This window comes from Branchiostoma floridae, chromosome 1 (genome assembly GCF_000003815.2).
Source record: "Branchiostoma floridae strain S238N-H82 chromosome 1, Bfl_VNyyK, whole genome shotgun sequence".
NCBI classification, from domain to species: Eukaryota; Metazoa; Chordata; class Leptocardii; order Amphioxiformes; family Branchiostomatidae; genus Branchiostoma; species Branchiostoma floridae.
In genome coordinates, this window is record NC_049979.1 from 8,089,355 (window position 1) to 8,109,411 (window position 20,057).

The following is a 20,057-nucleotide window of genomic DNA, read 5'->3' on the forward strand; positions in this document are numbered from 1 at the left end:
GCAGCCGACACTGTTCACGATTACTCCCTCGGTTATCGCGGGAACGATGACGTTTCACGCCATATATCTTATTCCCTTAATCCAACACGTGCTTAATGTTCCTAAACCATCGGGCAATGTGTAAAACATACTCATGACTTACCAAAAATCGGATGAAACACGCACGATAAAAAAATTTTAGGTTACTGAGTCAGCCATGATTGCCTTGGTTCCGGGGCTACTCCCGTCATGCATCGCGCAACAACCACAGGTGAAAGGTTGTACTTCCGGGTCGCGAAAAACGTGGGTTGCATGTTGTTGTCGTTCAGAACAACGTAAGTCTTAAATTTGGTCCCTTTTGGAAATATGTATCGTGTTTTATCATAACTTAGATGTGCGTCTGGTGATTTTTATGCCCTATTGTCACAGAATAGCCCAGTAGAGGTTGCTGTGATGCGTTCAGATCCTTTAAACTCAGCTTGGATTTGCATGCACATGGTCTGACCCAGAGCAAGGAGGTTTTTAAAACAAGCTTTTGCCATGAGCAGTCAACTGCTTTCATGATCAAAGCACAAATTGTTACAGAAAGTGGCATGTGCAACCAGTAGACATTTCAGTACATTGTTTTACATTTTTGTACTAACGTTACTGTAAATACATTTATTTTTGTGGGGACTTTTTTGGGAAAAGGGCTTTCTGAATTTACCATCAAAACAATTTTGTAGTACAATGATAAGCTTTTTCACCGAGACAGCTGCACATGTGCGATTGACAGGAGTCCCGGGTAATATGTCAAAGATGAATGCCCATCAGAAGTAAAGTCTCATCTCGACCATTGTTAAGATTTGCGTGAAATAATGTCCGGAACATAATGGTGCCTGCAAAATGGCAGTATTTTTACATTGGTGGGGCCTTCACCTTTGACATATTACCCAGAATTCCTGTCACAAGCACATGAGTATTGAACTCTGTGAAAGAGCTTATATATTTGAGATGTATATTCATGGGGTCATGAATACACCCTGGACATAAAAGCACCATAGTCACTTTCAACAGTTCAAGGTTTACGGTACTGTACATCATAAAATATTTACAGTACATTTATGTTCACAATTTTTGCAGTGAGCTCAGTGAGTCATGGCATATTCACATAACTACAAACATTTACCACGGCTTCAATTGGGAACTCAAATACACTGCAAAGTCAAAGATACCACAAACTCAAAAAGTATAACATATAAATAACATGGGTCATTGACCTCTGAGCCACGAGTCATTAACTACCACACTTAATTAATTGACAACCTTTTTTGTAAGATTCTTCCATGTCCAATTTCTTCCCATGTATGTTTTTTGAGGGGAAGTCGGGAACCTTAGTGTTGATGTTGATGTTTCTGTTTCCCTCCCAGCATGAGACTCCTGACACATAACATGCTGACTTCCCATGTGAAAGGGGTCACCAATGGGTATCCACTAAAGCTACAGGTAACGTTAGGTCACTAGAGCTTCCAACTTGTTTTCAGACTATAAGTATAACAAAAAAAAGGTTGGCATATTTGAATTAACCATGGAATACAGTGGGGGGGGGGGGCAAAACAGGGTGATATAAATTACATTTACAGGTTGCTTCTTCACACAGCATGCAAAATTAACCAAAAAGAGTATTGTTAAACATGTACAATGTACCTATTTTTTACAGCATTTACTAGAGCTATTATTATTCTGCTTAGCACTGTTTAATGGGCATGTATCATTGGTTAGTTACTCTGTCCTCCTTTTACTGCAGGCTGAAAACATCAAGGTGATGTCTGTGGACTTCAACCCTGAGTTTGTGGCAAGAATGATCCCCAAACTGGAGTGGCAGGCACTCGTCCAAGCAGCAGAGAGTGTGAGTAAGCTGTGCCTTCTCTTCAATTATTTGCTCTCTTTTTCTGATGATTAAAGCCTTTCAACCCAGGCAGTTGAAGGCTACTGCATCTGAAGAGATAAAGTCTAAAAGCTTGCACCAAAGACATGTCTTAGTGTTTTACCAGTCTAAATGGCTAGTATCATGTGGTACAATATGTCAGTGATTTCATTTTCACTTCACGAGAACTACCCCGGTAAGAAAGTGAAAGTGCTTTCATTAGGTGTATATTGCAGCTATCGACAAATCTACGTACGGGTAAGCTCTATCTTTTACAATGAAAAGGACTGTGTATGTGTTTTACATAAATTCTGTCACTATTTCTAAAGTGAATGACCTTCACCCTGGCCCTGGTTTTTACCCTGCAGATTGGACATCTTGGAGACTTGCCACGAGAGTTGATGCCAGAGTATGAATCAAATGAGGAGTTTCTGAAGATGGCACATCACGTTTTAATGGAGGTAAATCCATCTTATCTGTCTGTGATTGCAATTTGTGTCAGCATTACTGTTATTGAAAACAGCTCGAACCTGTAAGTACCAAAGTCACAAGGTAATTGTTGAGTAGCAAAAGCATCTTAGGCCATTGGGGTAGCAACTGTAGATGACTAAAGCTAACAAGACTGGATTCCAAAGAGACTGTAACTAAGTGTTTTTTTTTCATCTTAGGTGGAGGTTATAGAGGGAAACCTGGAGTGTCCAGAGACTGGAAGAAAATTCCCCATCAAGAATGGCATTCCGAACATGTTACTGAACGAAGATGAAGTATGAAGTCCAACTTATCTCTTTCTTATCCAAACTATCGTTCACCAGAGACTTTTAAAATAGTGTTGCATAAAGCTTTGTATTTTTCCATGGCATTGTATACGATTGGAGTATGTTTACACAGCAGGAGGTCATCATTAATGAGGCTATGCTGGTTCTTGAAGTTAAATTTAAATTCATTTAGAAGAAAACATCTTGGAACCCAAGAATTGATGTACTCTTTACTTATGATGCTGCAGCCTCAATCAAATGTCATTTAGAGACTGAATGGGGGGCAGGAAAGTATGAAACAAACATAAGAAACATGGCTTGAAGCATTAATTGTTGACTTTAGATATTATACAGAAAGATGAAGTTCAGTTGATTGCGTAAACCTTCTGTTCAGTGGCAACTTTTTTTAATAAGTTGCCACTGAACATAGAATTAGATAAAATTTCCTTTGTAGTGTGCGAGGGACAATGAGCATGACTGTAGTACCATCTGCTGTTGGCACTTTATTTTCCTTTTAACACTGTACAATGGAGCTTTGTACACAAGAACCGACATTTCCTAATACATGTATAAATGAAGTGATGGTACTGTTTAAGGGGTTATATTTTAGTCTTGCCAACAGTTCTGTTGTAGATCAGTAAACATTACGCACTTGTGTAAGCCCATGGGGGTTTGTGATAAGTGGCAGTACATGTATTGTATTCTTCATAATACTTTTGTCATGTTTGGCAGAGGCAAACTTTCTGAAGTGCATTAGAGATATATTAACTGTTACTAACCATTGTAAAATTTCACTAGTAAGATGCAAAATACTATTATACATATCCACCTATATGCATTTGGCTTTTGAAAAGTGCATTATTGATATACTAATCAGATGTTGTTTTAACTAATTAAACATTGCATAAAATTAAACATTGTGGAAAACATTCTGTAGTCTTACACAGCCTATTTATTCAGTACGTCATTTTAATGTGATGAATGTCTCAGCATAGTTTCCCACTCATCCTTGTATACTCCATCATGGTGCTTACACAGTATCTAGGCATTTGTACAAATTACAGCTCAGTTTTACATGTACATACAATCATTACTTCAGAATCAGGATATGGGAAATGCAAGGTTAAACCTTGGGAAAATGTAAGAACACATCAATGCATTTCCTTGTTTGTAAATTTGTTGACACCTTGAAACACAAAAACATCCAACACTAAAAGCATATCTGATTTTCAGATACATAATGATTTTTTTTATTGGGAGCCATTTTGTTTCAAGAGAAACAAAGAAATGCATGGATGAAATCTCATCATTACTTATCATCTCTGTGGAAGTAGTCATTCTATGGAACAAAGAAACACCTTTTCACATAGTTATAATACCTCCGGCATACACCATACCTTGGTAGTCTATATCAATACAAAATAAAGAGAAACAAGCAGCAATAAAAAATATCCACTTGCCTGGCTTTTTTTCTTTGTTGGCCATATTGACTTCCATTTGATCTTTATCCTGGCCTGTGATAATATAATCTACATGATTTACAGGTATTCCTCTGTTATCTATGGAAACATGTATAATTGTAGTAAATCAGAAAATGTGATGTACTGTTTAGGCTTAGGTCCCAATTGGAGTCTGCCAGGCAGTTCACGGGCTAGTTTTTTAATGTATTTGGTCGTGGGACACCTTGTGGCTTCTGGGGTATGTTTGGACCCTACCGGGTATGAAGTTAAATAAACATGGAACCGAGTGACAAATAGATGCTGTGACCCAACTGTGCACAAGAACACCAAGGGGTACACCCCTCACCCCACCCCCCCAATATCTGCCAGTCCACCAGGACAAATTTGTTGCTTTGCAGCCTGGCCATGGCTATACCCTTGACAGGCTCTGGTGCAATTGGGTCAAAAGTCTTGGGAAGACTAAATGTCCAGATTAATGCAAATTCTTACAGACCTTTGAACAGAAGCTGGAAAGAACAAATACATCTTGTATATTAGCATATAATGTGTGTGCTATGTACATTTGACATTGCTTTTTACCACACCATAATAAATTTTATAACGGTGTGAGCTCCTAGTCACAACAATGGCTCTCAGTTCAGACCCTTTGCCACTTTTGGCTAAACATATTTCTATTCTCAGTCTTCTTGGGTTAAACACAAAGTGATTGCCATTACAACCAACATCAGGTCTCAACGTATTGACTAGAGGACCACAATGTATAACCAACTGGGTAGAATGACAAATGCAGCTGTTTTCTGGAATGAGAAACTAAATTCAAAGCTTTCTAGGACAGTCAGAGAAAGCTATAAGTGTATACATGTGTCAATGCTTGAAACTAAAAATTAATTCCACTTGACATAACAGGTTCATTCTACATCAAGCCTAGACTGACAAGGCTCCACACATCATACATATTGTAAGCCTTGTAATAATTAATATCTCCATGATTATATTCGCTCAATAAGTGCATTATTTCTATTTCAGAACTTCCACATGGAAAATAATCAACTACAATCTTTCTTCACATTTTACCTTCTAGTGCATTTATGACATGTTCACATAGAATCACAGATGTAGAAATACAGACATTCTTTATTTTACAAATACATGTATATAAGGTTTAGTACTTGTTAATTGATTAACAGAAGATAGCCACAGTTAAGTCGCTCCTTGGGACTTAGATGGACCAGAGAAAATCAGATTGACTTTTCGTACATCCAAGTAGTCCAGCTGGAAGTGATTTCTGGTAAGCAAGTATGCAACACAATGTTTTGTGTTGGTCTCTCATGTCATTTATACACAGGATAACCAAGAACTACTGTTTATCTCCAAGCATATCCTACAATGGCATAAGATAGTACCAAACTGGTCAGCAAAAATGTGTCCATTTGTGTAACAAACACACTCCTAAGTCGGCTTCACTCCTCTGCCAGCCTTTGATACTATCTTGCGCTACTGTAGGATCTGCTTGGAGATTAGACTACTGTGGCCTACAGAGCTGCGGGGTGCAGAGCTATGCCCCCACGCCCTCACACTTCCTGTGCTGCACCTGCTCGGGCGCAGGGTTGGTCAGGGGAATGCCCAGTCTTCTCTCCAGTCTCAGCCGCAGTTCCCTTGGCAACATGCTACACAGCGGGGCCAGGACGTCTTTGTGATGGACAATAGTGTCCAGGCATATCCTGGGAGAAGGTCAAGGAATAGGTCAGTATTATTGCGCTGCAAACATGAGTTGCTGATCTTGAGAATCCTGAAGTTGGGACGCATATTTGATAGCCCAGGATCTAGTAGGAGATTCTCAGAAGAGAGTATTTACATCATACCTAAAAATGACCAAGACATCAAGCTATCATTCTATGAATGATACTGGACTAATTGTGTACATGGAGAGCTAAGAAACAATTTTTTTTTCAGCTTTCTCCTCCTGGACTATGAAGAACCGTGATGTCTACAATTTTCCAAAGTGTTTCGTATGACCCACCTTTGCAAGGACCTTGGCATCACGCTGAAGACTAGAATATCATTGCAGTGGACCTGCAACACACACACACACAACATTCAGTAACAGGTCTGTTAGCACTACACTAAAGGTTCTAATGATGTATGAAAGAAATCTACATGTAGAAGTTTTGCAAAATCATGTGTTATCATAGAGATATGTTGTCACAAACATAAAAATATCCAGTGTCAAGATAGGTCCCACAAGCATTACTGTGTGCCATTTTTCCAACTTACAAATATTCATTAAAAAATTTGTATACTCACTGTTGGCATGGGCTGCAACAAGTTTGTACTGCAACCCCCAAACACAAAGACCTCTCCTTCCAGGGTACTGCACCCTGTGTGCCATAACCTATGAGGATAGAGGGGGAAACTAGTCAGCTCTGTGCTGATGGCACCATAACATGATTGGTTCAACTCATGTTGGTCTCACACACCTACATAATATACACAATAGTATGGTGGACACAATACATTACCCTTACACAACACATTTTTTATTAATAAAATATAAAATGACAAGTTGATTATTCAATATATATAAGCATCATACATAGTACCAAGATAACACATTTGCTTACACCCACCTGGGTTTATCTGTTGCTAGGTAGTCTAGGTTCATCCACTCATGTGTATTTGTGTCCAGTACCCAGCCATCGCCTGGTGGGGAAGTGGCAAATGTTCTTTCTTTAGTACATGTACATTTAATGAAAGGCAGTTTTTTCTAGATGTCACCAGATGAATCAGTATTTTTTTTTCTTATGCTATAGTGAGTCGCTGCTTTGGGTCAGTAACTGTCAGTTCAAACTGCCTTGGCAAACTGAGATGATCTGCATATTAATTCAGAAAGCAAAAAAAAAAAACTCTACACCAACAAAATTGTTTAACATATCAAAACACAGAATCTAACACAGAAATTTCAAATTGGAATGTAATACTGTGAATGTAAAAACATTGAATTACTTAGTGGCTGGCACTGTGTGGTGAATCCTCCATACAGGAAGAGTTGGTTGGTAGAGATGGGGGTGAGGGAGTGCCACGATCTCCCCAGTGGGAGGCCACCTGGCACTGTGATTCTGCAATAACACAACATGATGTCACAAAATAGCCATATCACCAGCAAAACAGTTTGCTTTTCTCTGACTCCTAGTAAGACCTACGACACATTTCTAAATCTGGGCCTGACCCGGCAGGTTTTGGGTACAAAAAGTGTGATAAAAAGACACTTAACTACACAAGACGTAAAGAGAATAATCATGGGCAATATTTGTGTAAATTTTTACTTATACAGTTCCATTTTCCGTTTCTACAAACAGTCTGGCCAGGCCCCGGTTTGACAATGTGACGTTAGCCTAAACAGCACTAGAATATGCCTCCATAAATTTATTACAGTATTTATTTTCATGCCAGTTCAATCATAAAGATCTTCAATAAAGTCAATAATACTGTAAGAAATAAATTGTTGTTAAAAGTATAGTCTTGATCTAACTATGATAACTAGCTAGAAGAGGTGGCCTTTTAGTGAGACAGGCAGACTAACCTCCCACTCCACTCCCATGTGTCTAGGTTGATACAGTGTAAATCATTCATCCTGGTTTCCTGAAAATGGAAAAAAAAGCTGAGTAAACAGGCAATTTCTATGGTACCTAAGAAAGAGCGTAATTATTAGAACATGCCATTTGACTGGCAAAGACCTTGAATAGCCTGTAGTACATATTCTGTGTCTGTGATACATATGCAAGTACAAGAATATGCAGTTACATTTAAGTACATGTAAGTAAAATAAATTCAGTCATTGGATACAATATCTTGACATAAATGTCTTGATTGAAATCCAAAATAATGGACACAGTAAACTTACCAAATATCTTCCCCCAAACAGATAACCTCTATTGTCTATCCTGGCACAGGCATGGGCTGCCCGAGGAACTGGGACCTCTCCCTGAATGGAAGAAATAAATCATCAAAATCATATTCACCACAATTCACACAATGTTGCTTTATCTGTCTCAGTTCCACAAATTTCATTCTTGTCCCTGATTGTACTCCTCTGTTTCACAGTTCTGCCTTCAATAGCCACCCATTTCTTTACCCAACAACCTTAGTTAATATTACCCCCCTTACATGTAAGTACTGAGCTGACTTTTATTTGCGATGTTTGACTCACTGTTGTTTCTGGTTGGTACCACTCCTCAGCAACAGTGTCAAATACACACAGATGGTTGTTCCAACCCCTCAAGCCCTGTGAAGGAAAGCGACAACAAAATCAGATCACCGCAGTCCATCCAAAATTTCAGGTCAAAATTTCACTCATTCACTTTCTTTCAAATAAAAACAAGCTTACATGTACTTGAAACGACAATACTTTTAACCTTTTGAAAACAAGTACAAATGCACTTTAGCTGGTGTAAGAGTTTTGCAGTCAATACTTACCAGCCCAACTGCCTCATCTGGCTCAAACTGTCCCCTCAGAGGACTTTGTGGGCGGAAGCCATAGCCCCCAAAATAGATCAGTCTGACAGGATAAAAAAGGAAAGAACAAATATCAGCACACAGGTAAAATTATTGTGGTAACTATTCATCACCCAATGGCTCATAACTCAATACACAAGCAATTTTGGACATGACTATTTATTTATTTATTTATTGAGATTCTCCATATACATATACAAAGGAAGGTATAGCGCAACAGGTGTCAGAAGACGCCATTTCAAAGTTGCCATACCGAAATTTATAGGTATTGTAATGTAGATATTATATACATATTAAGGTAAGGATGTATGTATATGTATATCTATGCATATTAGAGTGTGGATTTCAAAAAACTTTCAGGCTTACTTTCTCTCATACACCCAGCAGCCCAGCTTGTCTCTCTGACTGGGAGGAATTCCCTTGCCCTCCACACCTTGCCACTCAAGGGTTCTCAGGTTCAATCTAAACAGCTTGGGAGGGATCACAAGAAGAGAAAATTATTAGTTCATCTTCTAGAGGGTTCTATTCTACTGTAAACAACTAGTATCATGTTACATGTTAGAAAATGCAGAGTACCAGTAGTCATGAAGCCATCTGACTTGCAGTAACATCTACTCCCATTGTTGGTTTCTCCCAACCACTGGAATTGACTATTTAGTATAAAACAAGCTATGGGTCTAGCCTGGCTAGTGTGTGTTTGCCTATACTATACATACCGGTAGTCAACCACAGTATTTTCTAATCCAGTACTTGTACATAGTATTTTCTATTCCAGTACTTGTAATGGATTTGAAAATACTTGACAATATTCATGTAATCATGCTTGTATCCTTTAGCACCTTACCTTGTTGGAGTTAGCCATGTCATAATGCCCACCAAAGATGTACATGAAGCCCCCAAGTAGAGCAGAGCAGCTGCCTGACATGGCTGGAGGGTACTGGCCACTGGTCATCTCCTTAGTCCTGCAGCATAAGGCATTATCAGTACACTTAATATAATATCATAACTGTATTATAGTAGTAGTAGTAGTATCCATTATTTGATTATACTATATATCAATATCTCCAAACTTAAGTGAAAATGATCTGAAACCATTTTGGTTCAATGACATCAATTGACAGACAAGCTAATCTTGCACTGACTTGTTATGACAGAGTCAGAGAAGACAAATGCCATGTACAACTTATTTACTAGATGTACAAAACAAACAGTGACTGATAGATCTTGAGTGATAGTAGTAGTTGTACTAGTATTATCCAGTATTTGATTATACTGCTGCTGTGGTTCCTGAAACATATGAGCAGCAGCTGGCTAGTCTTCACACCGTATGTGGTAAAATTAAACAAAACAGAGTAACATGCTCACAGTCCAAAGTAACTTGAAAGATTTACCATTCATATAGCATGTTTTCAAAAATCAGGATCTGTATAGTTAATATAAAATAAAATAAAAAAACTTACCATGTCTGGGTTTCTGTATCATAGATCCACAGTTCTTCTGTTGGGAGATATCTGTCCCAGTCTGCACCTTCTTGGGGATCCTCATCCTAATAATATAACAACTAACCATTAAACTTGGAAACTCATTTGCATTTCTGTCAACATTTAACTTTTTATAAACTATGTAACAATCAATAACTTTCCTTCTGGAACAATTCAGTAGTACAGGCACTTGTGCTAGGGCAATTTCCAGCAGTTGGCTAGCAAACACAGTTAAGTGATCTCTAATTGCCTGACCATGGGGCCATAATGGCTTCTTGACTTGCAAAGAAACTTTCTGTGGTTACAGAAAGATGAGAATATACCACTGCTGAATGTGCGGTGGGCACAGTGCCTCCAATGAACCCCCAATTGTCTCCTGACATCCCCTAACCCTCCAAAGGGGTGTAAGAATATTATAGGGGTATTGGAAGATAGAGCAGACCCTTCTGTATGATCTGTGCACTCACCACATATCCTCCCCAGACAAACATGCGTGTTCCCCAGATCACAGCCACATGTCCGCTCCTCTCCCTGGGCAGACATGGGGCCTGCTCTGCTGCCATCGCTCCCTCCATCATTCAACATCAGTCACCTCAGCCTGCTCTAACACTTGCGCATTATTGGAAAAAAATAGACTTTACTTCATTTATCTGTTCATTAAATTCTAAAGCAAGAATAAGCTGGTTTTTCATTTGAAGCTTGCATGCACAGTATAATGCATTGTGGGTAATATTTCTAAGTAAGAAAGGCCAGAGGCCCTGAACTTATTACCCACAATGCACTACGCTGTGCATGTGCACTTCAAACTGTGAACCAGCCTATAGACATGACCTCATGTGTCAATGTGATGTCTTATAAACTCATTTGTAGAAGAAAGACTCAACTATGAGGTTAAACTAACATTGATCACACACACACACACAATCCAATGTGTAACGTTAGTTCGCAACAAATTATTAAGGCAAGTCTACGAAAGCTTCACCTTCCGCACTGGAACCGAGTGCTGAAAACAATGGTCGAATCGGCCTCAGCACTCGGCGCCCAGTGCTGAAGAATGTTCAGCACTCGTTTTCCAGTGCTGATCGGCCTTTCTCCAGTGCTGAAGCTCCCTCAGCACTCGTTTTCCAGTGCTGAAAAGACGTCAGCACTCGTTTTCCAGTGCTGAAAAGACGTTTTCCAGTGCTGAATGTTCGTCAGCACTCGGCTCCCGTGCTGAATTCGCGGCCCGGGCGGCGACGGGTCAGGTCAAAGGTCACTCAGCACTGGTTACCCAGTGCTGAAACCGCCGTCAGCACTGGAACCGAGTGCTGATATACAAAAGCTTCGCCTTCCGCACTCGATTTTCCAGTGCTCAGGGGCACTTCAGCACTGGAACACCAGTGCTGAGAAATCTTCAGCACAGGAAAACGAGTGCTGACGTCTTTTCAGCACTGGAACGTTCTTCAAACCAGTGCCGAAGTCTTTCGAGCACTGGAGTGTCCTAGTGCTGAGAGCGGTACTTGACGTATACTGATTAAAAATAAAGTTAAACTTTTGGTTGTGCTATTCGATTTAATGTGTAACTTGGTGTATGTATAGAGTATAGATACAAAGTACTGAAATCGGTACTATATACGATACTAATAAAGATGATTTTTCAAGTTTATGCAGTTTTAGCTGGTGTGTTACGCCGAACGGCGGTTATACCGGCTATATAACGTAAGATAGATACAGATGCAAAAAAGCCTGAATTTGTGTTGTTTTGTGTAATTGAAATGTATAAGGAATGGATATCATTAAAACGGGATTGCAAACAACTTTATTATTATTACCGCCCACGTAAAGAAAGCGTCACGACGATCGCGAGTATTTTCCATTATCCCCGAAGGTAATCGACAAATGAACACTGTTATAGAGTTATAGAGGTGTTATAGAGCAGAATGTAACGATAGGTGACGTTTATAATCCAGCAATTTACGTTTTAGTCGAGCAAGGACGTTATATAACGTCCTTGAGTCGAGCAAAGGACGTGTCGTAACTCCAAATTACTGTATACTAGTATGTCAGAGTCTAGTCTCCCGCTCTCTCAGCACTCGACGGTTTCCAGTGCTGAATGTTCGTCAGCACTCGGTTTCCAGTGCTGAATGTTCGTCAGCACTCGGTTTCCAGTGCTGAAGCCGGCGTTTCCAGTGCTGAGAGCGTCAGCACTCGGTTTCCAGTGCTGACGAACATTCAGCACTCGGTTTCCAGTGCTGAAGCCGGCGTCTCCAGTGCTGAGAGCGCGTCAGCACTGGTTTTCCAGTGCTGACGAACATTCCGCACTCGGTTTCCAGTGCTGAAGCCATCTTCAGCACTGGTTTCCAGTGCTGAAAAAGGAGGGTGAAGCTTTCGTAGTTTTGCAACAAATTATGGACAGATGGCACTGTCATGAAAGGGTAGGGAAAATGATATGTTTCTACCTCCTTGGTTTCTACCATTTCACATAAATCATGGTATCTTTTTTTCCAACTTCATCACACATGTTGCTACATTATGACAGTAACACCAGTAAATTTTACAGCTCCACACAACGTGCATCCGCATTCCAAACAGCTTGCCTGGGATTTAAATTTTTTTTAAACCATAAATTTCCAAGAGTTGTGTTCTTTTAAAAATCATTCCCAGAGTTGTGGAACTCCCCCAAACAAAAATATTCGACATAATTGGTTACGAGATTTGTGATGGTGCTTATTGTTCTAGCCAGGCTAACGCCTAGGAAAAGAAAGATTATCAAACATCTGCAAGATCGAGCTACAAACCAAGCTTAGTTTTATCTCCCAGCTGACTCGTGCAACCGCAGAGTTGACCTACAAACGTTGGGTCAAGTCCGAGGAGTTTGAGAATAACGGATCAGCTACGAGAAAATAGATCACTTCTAGCCTCACCATGCATCTGACTTCCTTTCTACGTAGGTTTATTGGTCTACAATCGGTTACATGGCGACAAAACGTACCATAAGTAGAAGATACTGACCTGCTTTTTCGTTGCCCTCCCCACTTTGTTTTCACACAGTTGGAAGCGTATTACGTCATCGCACTTCTGACAAGTTCAAAGTACGCATGCTCAGAAAGGATGGGCTACCTACAGAGTTTTTCAGCGACCTTTATTCTGTATTTCATCGCTGATAAAGATAATGTAGATGTGACAGTTATGCGTTATACGTACTTATACGTTATATACTAATATATGCATATGAATAAAAGAGATACTGGGGTGATAAACTATAAACTATATCAACTGTTGCGTGGTATCTGAAACCCCAAGCAGAGCCTTAAAATTTGGCGGGAAATTTTGCACCAAGCAAAATGGCTGGACGACTGAAGTCTTCGATCGTGAGCGCCTTCAAAATGCACGGTTTGTCACTAAGGATGTAAGTTGGGGCTACATTGTGGTTGTCAACTAAGACATTGAAGTTAGTCATAGTTTAGTAATATTTCTTGTTGGAGTCGTCCATTCTACGAAGTTCAAAATTAACGTAAAATATAAGTAACGTAAGGTGGGAGGGGGGCATCGTAAGTTTCAGGTATAAAGCAGGTCTCCTAGGCATGTCTCCATGTATACCAATTGTAGACCAATAAATGTTTTAACGTCCTTGCCCCAACAAAGGAATGTTACATGTTTGAATTTTACATATCACGTTATGATTTTGTCTCTTATTATGCAGTCACTGCCAGTAACCCATAAATCTGGTGTTGAGGTAGCAGAACACAGTTTTCGGCCTATGGGGATTTCTATAGTTAAGGGCCTCAAGGTGACTGGCTTCGACGCATTAAAAAATATAGTAGGGTGCACTTTTGGAATAGCAAAATCGGATATGTTTGAGTTGCTGTCGGCGTATCGTCTGCTCACGCCCTCTTTGAAATGCCCCTCTGCGGAGGTCATAGAACTGCAGCCGGCTCACGCTAGAAAGGCAGTTGCGTAATGGAGCGCATTTATACACGAAATAGAAAACTTTCACAATCCAAACCATGCAGTCTCAGAGTCGACACCTTCTGTGACCACGTAGCACAGATTATATCTGGCTGCCCCTCAAATAAGGCTTTTTACCTCTCCTTCAACAAATTTATCCGTACTATTTTATGTACCCGCGTCATACACCCCGGGGTTCGCCCATTAATACTGTGTTCTGCTACCTTGATACTGTAACTTAACGTTAAATCTTATAAAAAGGATTAGGAAATGTTTACCAGTATTGTTTTTGTTATTGGGTGGGCCGACTACTCTCTCTTGGCAGCCAGGGGCTGAACTGCGAGGAGTTTACAATAGATCATGATGGGGCTAAATCGTTTGATATCGATGGATACGTAACGTTACATATGATTTGTGCATCTAGAATGCTGTTGATGTTTACTCTTTAATATCATAAGTATTGGAAAAAGAAATGCAGTGGTTAAATTATGTTGATATGAATGGGATACTAAAGCACAGCTATGTTTACAGCGAGGCCAGTAAGTTCCTGGTTGAAGCCTTGACTCCGGTGAATGAGGTAGAGAGGGAAGAGTGGCTGGACAGGATCATTGAGGCAGTGCAGAAACAACCTTGTGAGTAACAAGGGTTTACCCTTCTGGGGTATGACCATGCAGGCTTTTCATATGGTGTCATTTGTGCAGTGCCAATAAAAATCTCCTGTAGAGTAGGAAGGCAGGGTCTAACACTGTTACAAAAGCCACAACCCAAAGCCTTAACTTTGTTGAGACTGCATGTCGACTTATGATTTGTATTGTAAGAGAAAAATGTGTGGTGATTGCACATTTTGGCTTTCCTTAATTTTTCCATTTTTGTTGTTCACCATTTTGAAATGATGACAAGTGTTGTGTTTCTTCCAGTGGAGTCTTCTATGATAGACAGATTGACACTAGAAGCAGCTGTAAATGACTGTGTGCAAGGAGGAGAGGAAGACAGGTAAATGCTTTAGACCTAACATGGTGACTGTGACTTTTGAATGGCAAGATGGGCAGTAATTATATAGAAGATGTTTCTATTTTGATGTACAGTTGTGTCTTTGTCAGCCAACCTACCTGCCAAAGTACATGTAACATGTTATCCATTATTATTAATCTTCATTATTATCATTATTTTGCAGTGACCAGGTCTTCAGTGTAATTGATGCTTTTGACATTCCCAAATTTGATTACAACTCAGAAAGGAAAAAGTTTATGCCGTAAGTACATGCCCTATCTTAATTTAAGATGAAGTTGATGTACATACATGTATGTTTTAATAGTAACGTCAGAATGCTTAGATGTTCACCTTTTGAAATCTTACATGTTAATCATCTGTCAACATATATGTTTTCAAAAGATCAGTTATCTTCTCTTATGTTATATTTCATGGATAAAGAAAGTACAAACTTCTTTCAGGGGTAGGTATTAATTACTGTATTGTCAAATTGTGGCTTCAGTGTTTTGTAGTAGTTCTTATGTGTAGGTACCATTTTATTAGGTTAGGGGTGACAGGTTTTTTACATTCATTTCACAGTTCTACAGCACCAAGAAGTCTACATGGCCAGGCTACAGACAAGGCCCAACTCTTCAGGGACAGATACACTGTCCTATTTCAGGTTGGCAGCACACAGTTATACACTATATTTGTCATATTTCTTCATAGAAATATCCTCCAGTGTCGCAGCACTGTTGCTCCTGCTTGTGTTGAATACATAGCTGATTCGTAGCATTCAATCATGAAATAATTTCTATATTTTGTGCGTTCTGTTGAAGTAGATTTTGTCATTCCCACAGAGAACATCCAGACATGAGTTGTTTACACCTCCTGTCATGGGAGCCAACCCTGTACACCAGACAAAGAAGTTCCAGGTAAACAATTAGAAATGGATGTTGAAAATCTTTTGCTGTTTAAAGCACTTGATACACATATGCATACTTTGTGTGTAAAATGCAGTGTACATTTCAAAGGTGGGCCACCGTAGCTTTGCACAGTCATTGTATTAAGCAGCATGACACTGATGTAGCGAGTCTTTGTCTTTGAATCAGTAGTGTGACTTGTTTTGTTGCCATTGATAGTTGAGACCTGTGGAGTACCTGCTAGGCAGTGTTGCCAAGCTGGGAGAAATCATTGTGCTGGGGATGGTCACTCAGCTCAAGCCTGGCAGCTACTACCTGGAAGATCCTACTGGAGCAGTCAAGATGGACCTCAGTCAAACTATATCCTTTTCCTTAACTAGGGTACATCGTTTGTCAGTTGTGTTTATTATAGAATATAACACAGAGTATTCTGTATTGCCCAAAGTACCACAGATAGGATTGCCCAATGGTCAAATATTTATCTATATAAAGCAAATGTTTGTCCACATGGCCCAGGTATGACATAATAAAGGTTATATGACAGTCATGATGATCCTGAGCTCCAGGGTTGCAAACTATATATGCATGTATCACAGCGCACCAAGGCAATACCAAGTCAAATTTTTGGTTGGTTTGTTACCAATGCATAGAGAGCCATCTCCTTAACTGCTCTGTACAACTTTCACAATGGCTTGTTCACAGAGAACTGCTTTGTCCTTGCTGAAGGTAAGTAACTTGTTTGTAAGACTTTATTGACATGTACACATGTACTTGATTTTATTTTGCATAACACACTTTGTGTTTTCAATTTGACACAAAAATACACTCATTTTGTTTTTCAGGATGGTACGAAGACCAGGTTTTCCATGTAACTGCCTTTGGGTTTCCTCCACCTGAACCAGCAAAGACAACAAGGTACATTGTACATGTATAAAGACAGCTCTTGTAACAGCAATGTAACAATATACACAGTTACTGAAAATGATGTATGAGAAAGTATGATAATCTTCAGTAATTAGAATTTTATGCCACATTCATTGTAGTAAATGTAAGTGAATTGAAGCCTTAAAAAAACACATTTTGAAAAAAGCGAAAGCTCAAAGTAAGACATGCATTTTCATGGAAGAGCTGTTGTAAAATGTGTTAGTTTCCTATTTTGGTCTCACAACTCACTGTTATCTGCAGGGCCTACTTTGGAAACATCAATTTCTTTGGTGGTCCATCTGCAACATGTGCCAAGGCCTCCACCAAGTTGAGAGTGATTGAGAGAGAAAATGAAGATGCCATGATTGTCTTCCTCTCAGATGTGTGGCTTGATGATTCAAAGGTGCAAAATTTTTTAATGACAGTTTTCCGTGCTCTGCTATTGGTATTTTTTTTGGTATTTTTTTGTAATAACAGTTGATCTAGACTACTGGCGATTTTTTCATCTTCATTCTGTGTCGTAATGTGTCTGTGCTATTTTTTCAGGTGATGGAGAAGCTGAGAGTGTTGTTCACAGGCTACAGCGAGATCTGTCCAACAGCTTTTGTGCTGTGTGGAAACTTCACATCAAGTCCATTTGGAAGCTCCCACATCAAAACCCTAAGAGGTATTTAAGTTTATACTGTTTGCATCTACTTTTAATTTGATTAGAAGAAAATCTGTTTTGCACTTAAAACAGCAACTTAATCTTGACCAGACTGTGTTACTCATTGCCAGTAAGTTTTTAAAGTTAAATTTGCCATGTCAAGATCAATAGAGAAATATGTAAAATAAATACTACTGTCGGCACAAATTTTGTTTTATTTTCGTTTGTTGCAGAGTCCTTTCGAGGACTGGGAAATCTTATTGCACAGTTTCCAAGTCTAGTTGAAAGGTAAGCCTTTGCTTTATTGGGTCTGGTATACTCAAACCTTTCATGGCCTTATATTATTACATAAATATCCACACTGCTGAAGCATAACCAGCCTTCTGTCACAAGTTCACAACTTAAATTCCTAGAAAAATTGACTACATTCCAGCTAGCAGGTTTTGAGTTCTGAACAATTTTGTACTTTTCCTGTTCAGTTCTAGGTTCATATTTGTACCAGGAAGCCAGGACCCTGGCCCAGGAAACGTCCTGCCCAGACCAAATATTCCTGACTGTGTGACAGAAGAACTCAGGAGGAAAGTACCTACTGCCACATTCACCACGAACCCCTGCAGGTAGGGATCAGAGTACATGTACCATACTTTTTAGCCCCATCAGTTGATATAGATTACTTAGTAAGTCTGTTTTGAATTGTTAGGTTTACCTCTGCCATCAGAGCTACAGCTCATCTGAGATCTGTTTTACTTAATAACTATGTAATGCCTCATGAAAGCGGACTACTGCCTTGGATGGACCACAGCAGAAGTATTATCAAAGACTGGATACTACTACTACTACTTCTGATTTACTACTACTATTACTAATCTACTACTACTACTGTTGCTCCACATGATATACCAGGCTTAAAAGTTAAATGTGTACATTAACTGTTACACATCTCTTATCAACTGGTTCGAACTAATTGCTGGTTCTGTGCAATGTTATTGATTAAACTGTAATACCGGTATTCTTTCTAAGGATCCAGTACTGCACCCAGGAGATTGTGGTGTTCCGTGAGGACATGGTCACCAAGATGTGCCGAAACTGTGTCAAGTTTCCCTCGGACAGAGACATCTCAACGCATGTAAGTTTGGCTTCCAAGTCAACTATTCACAGCTCAATCTGGCTGGAATCTACATTTGTATTTTTACAGGTCTCCCATCATCATACATGAATATTCAGAATCCTGGTTATCTCGTTTTTGTACCAGCTTTCTGTGTCCAGTTGCAATATGGAATGGCGTGTTAACCTACACAGAAGCCTTTTGACTCCTCTTTTTTTAAACCCACAGCATGAAGTTAAGATCTCTGTGTATGTTACAGTTTATAAAGACCCTCGCCTCCCAGGGCCACCTGTGTTACTGTCCTGCTTTGTGATCAATTTTGTATCCATTTACTATATGGAATGGTGGCCTTTTGACTTGTCTTTTTTTTTTAAATTAATAAATCACAGCATAAATTTACGATTTTCATCTCTGTGTATGTTACAGTTTGTGAAGACCCTTGCCTCTCAGGGCCACCTGTGTCCCCTCCCGCTGCACGTAGAGCCTGTGTACTGGAGTCATGACCACGCCCTCAGGGTCTACCCTCTACCCGATGTGGTGGTGGTGGCCGACAAGTTTGATGCCTACAGCAACACACATGTGGACTGTACCTTTGCCAATCCTGTGGGTTTGCCACTCCACTTTATACATATCATTTTAAGGTGTCAATGTAAGGTATGAACCAGGATTTCAGGCACAATTTGTTATCAGACTTGTCCATGGCAAAACAATTCCAAGTTGCAATTTCTGTAAAATTTATAATTTTTTTGTCTGCATCATGGCGTCGTAAGCTTGGAATGGTTGAATCAACTTGAATGTATTAATTGCGTGGACAAAAACACCTTTGCCCTTAATTTCAATACATGAAATACACATGCACGTTACTTCAGGTATATTTGTTTTGTCGTTTCAGGGTTCTTTTGCATGTAATGATGCAGTCTTCAAGGTGTACTATCCAGCAACCAGGCAAATGGAAGACAGGTATTTGAAAATATGTATATTATATTTTTTAAGGCAGTTAGTGATAACAATGCCTAACATTTCTTATTACATGAAATCCAATATTCCCCTAGACTGCAAGAAATTAATTATTTCAAAGCAGATTATTTACGATATAAAAAGTTGCGGGCTTATGAACTTTTTTTAAAGATTTTCTTACTGTACAATTCGTTCATGTGTGAACCAAAATCTTTTTGTTTGCTTCCAGCCAAATCCAAGATTGAGCACACGTCCAGCTGTCATGGAACATCATATTATAACAAGTAGATGTTGGTTTGTGCTTCATGTATTTAAAAGAGTGCCTTTTTAAAAGTCATGACAAACTACTGAATGTAATCTGTGGAGAATTGTGCATTTATTCTTAATCACCTGAAATCAGAAGAACAGATGTGTAAAGTGTAACCGTATATAAGATCAATAAAAGTTGTACATCAAAGCTTTACTCTGATATGGTGTTTTTGTAAGTTTAGTGCTACATGAAGAGGATATGAC

General features: G+C 39.4%; 4 protein-coding genes across 6 annotated transcripts in view; 2 read left to right on the top strand and 2 right to left on the bottom strand.

Annotated features, from left to right (window-relative positions):
* Positions 1-262, bottom strand: part of LOC118422194 (tau-tubulin kinase 1-like) — a 36,165-nt gene extending 35,903 nt beyond the window's left edge. For both annotated transcript variants that reach the window (XM_035829728.1, XM_035829713.1), the window contains exon 1: positions 143-262. The gene's annotated coding sequence lies outside the window, so the exon portion shown is untranslated. The remainder of the gene's footprint in view (positions 1-142) is intronic.
* LOC118422257 (multifunctional methyltransferase subunit TRM112-like protein) lies at positions 10-4,105 on the top strand. The gene is made up of 5 exons (XM_035829778.1): positions 10-314; positions 1,389-1,464; positions 1,766-1,867; positions 2,254-2,346; positions 2,554-4,105. Exons 1-5 carry the CDS (start codon positions 229-231, stop codon positions 2,653-2,655), a joined length of 459 nt encoding a protein of 152 aa, XP_035685671.1. The 5' UTR covers positions 10-228; the 3' UTR covers positions 2,656-4,105.
* A 1,409-nt stretch (positions 4,106-5,514) lies between these two features.
* On the bottom strand, positions 5,515-13,230 carry LOC118422240 (kelch domain-containing protein 2-like). 2 transcript variants are annotated; one of them, XM_035829761.1, is made up of 14 exons: positions 13,085-13,230; positions 10,561-10,702; positions 10,073-10,158; positions 9,457-9,574; positions 8,979-9,082; positions 8,574-8,655; positions 8,308-8,382; positions 8,002-8,082; positions 7,681-7,739; positions 7,104-7,216; positions 6,728-6,800; positions 6,405-6,492; positions 6,121-6,173; positions 5,515-5,821 (listed from the first exon to the last, which is right to left on the bottom strand). In XM_035829761.1, exons 2-14 carry the CDS (start codon positions 10,669-10,671, stop codon positions 5,656-5,658), a joined length of 1,209 nt encoding a protein of 402 aa, XP_035685654.1. In that variant the 5' UTR covers positions 10,672-10,702; positions 13,085-13,230; the 3' UTR covers positions 5,515-5,655. The 2 variants fall into 2 exon arrangements, with proteins under 2 accessions (XP_035685654.1, XP_035685662.1); XM_035829769.1 differs by having other exon boundaries at positions 10,561-10,696; positions 13,085-13,180.
* A 64-nt stretch (positions 13,231-13,294) lies between these two features.
* Positions 13,295-20,007, top strand: LOC118422229 (DNA polymerase epsilon subunit 2-like). Its single transcript, XM_035829751.1, has 17 exons — positions 13,295-13,481; positions 14,552-14,652; positions 14,938-15,013; positions 15,195-15,272; positions 15,590-15,671; positions 15,850-15,924; positions 16,132-16,272; positions 16,590-16,638; positions 16,755-16,827; positions 17,098-17,239; positions 17,383-17,503; positions 17,716-17,770; positions 17,962-18,099; positions 18,503-18,608; positions 19,014-19,190; positions 19,480-19,547; positions 19,774-20,007. Exons 1-17 carry the CDS (start codon positions 13,417-13,419, stop codon positions 19,787-19,789), a joined length of 1,563 nt encoding a protein of 520 aa, XP_035685644.1. The 5' UTR covers positions 13,295-13,416; the 3' UTR covers positions 19,790-20,007.
* The last annotated feature ends 50 nt before the right edge of the window (positions 20,008-20,057 follow it).

What these genes read in the sequence shown, in the direction of transcription:
- LOC118422240 (XM_035829761.1), bottom strand. Translation starts at nt 10,671, where the DNA reads ATGATGGAGGGAGCGATGGCAGCAGAGCAGGCCCCATGTCTGCCCAGG. An exon ending in CAGATGAGGCAGTTGGGCTG is followed by an intron (nt 8,383 to 8,573) that starts GTAAGTATTGAC and finishes TTTCCTTCACAG; the next exon opens with GGCTTGAGGGGTTGGAACAA. An exon ending in TGTTGCAGCCCATGCCAACA is followed by an intron (nt 6,174 to 6,404) that starts GTGAGTATACAA and finishes TGTGTGTTGCAG; the next exon opens with GTCCACTGCAATGATATTCT.
- LOC118422229 (XM_035829751.1), top strand. Translation starts at nt 13,417, where the DNA reads ATGGCTGGACGACTGAAGTCTTCGATCGTGAGCGCCTTCAAAATGCAC. An exon ending in GAACCAGCAAAGACAACAAG is followed by an intron (nt 16,828 to 17,097) that starts GTACATTGTACA and finishes TGTTATCTGCAG; the next exon opens with GGCCTACTTTGGAAACATCA. An exon ending in ACTGTACCTTTGCCAATCCT is followed by an intron (nt 19,191 to 19,479) that starts GTGGGTTTGCCA and finishes TTGTCGTTTCAG; the next exon opens with GGTTCTTTTGCATGTAATGA.
- LOC118422257 (XM_035829778.1), top strand. Translation starts at nt 229, where the DNA reads ATGCATCGCGCAACAACCACAGGTGAAAGGTTGTACTTCCGGGTCGCG. An exon ending in GGTATCCACTAAAGCTACAG is followed by an intron (nt 1,465 to 1,765) that starts GTAACGTTAGGT and finishes CTTTTACTGCAG; the next exon opens with GCTGAAAACATCAAGGTGAT. An exon ending in TCGTCCAAGCAGCAGAGAGT is followed by an intron (nt 1,868 to 2,253) that starts GTGAGTAAGCTG and finishes TTTACCCTGCAG; the next exon opens with ATTGGACATCTTGGAGACTT.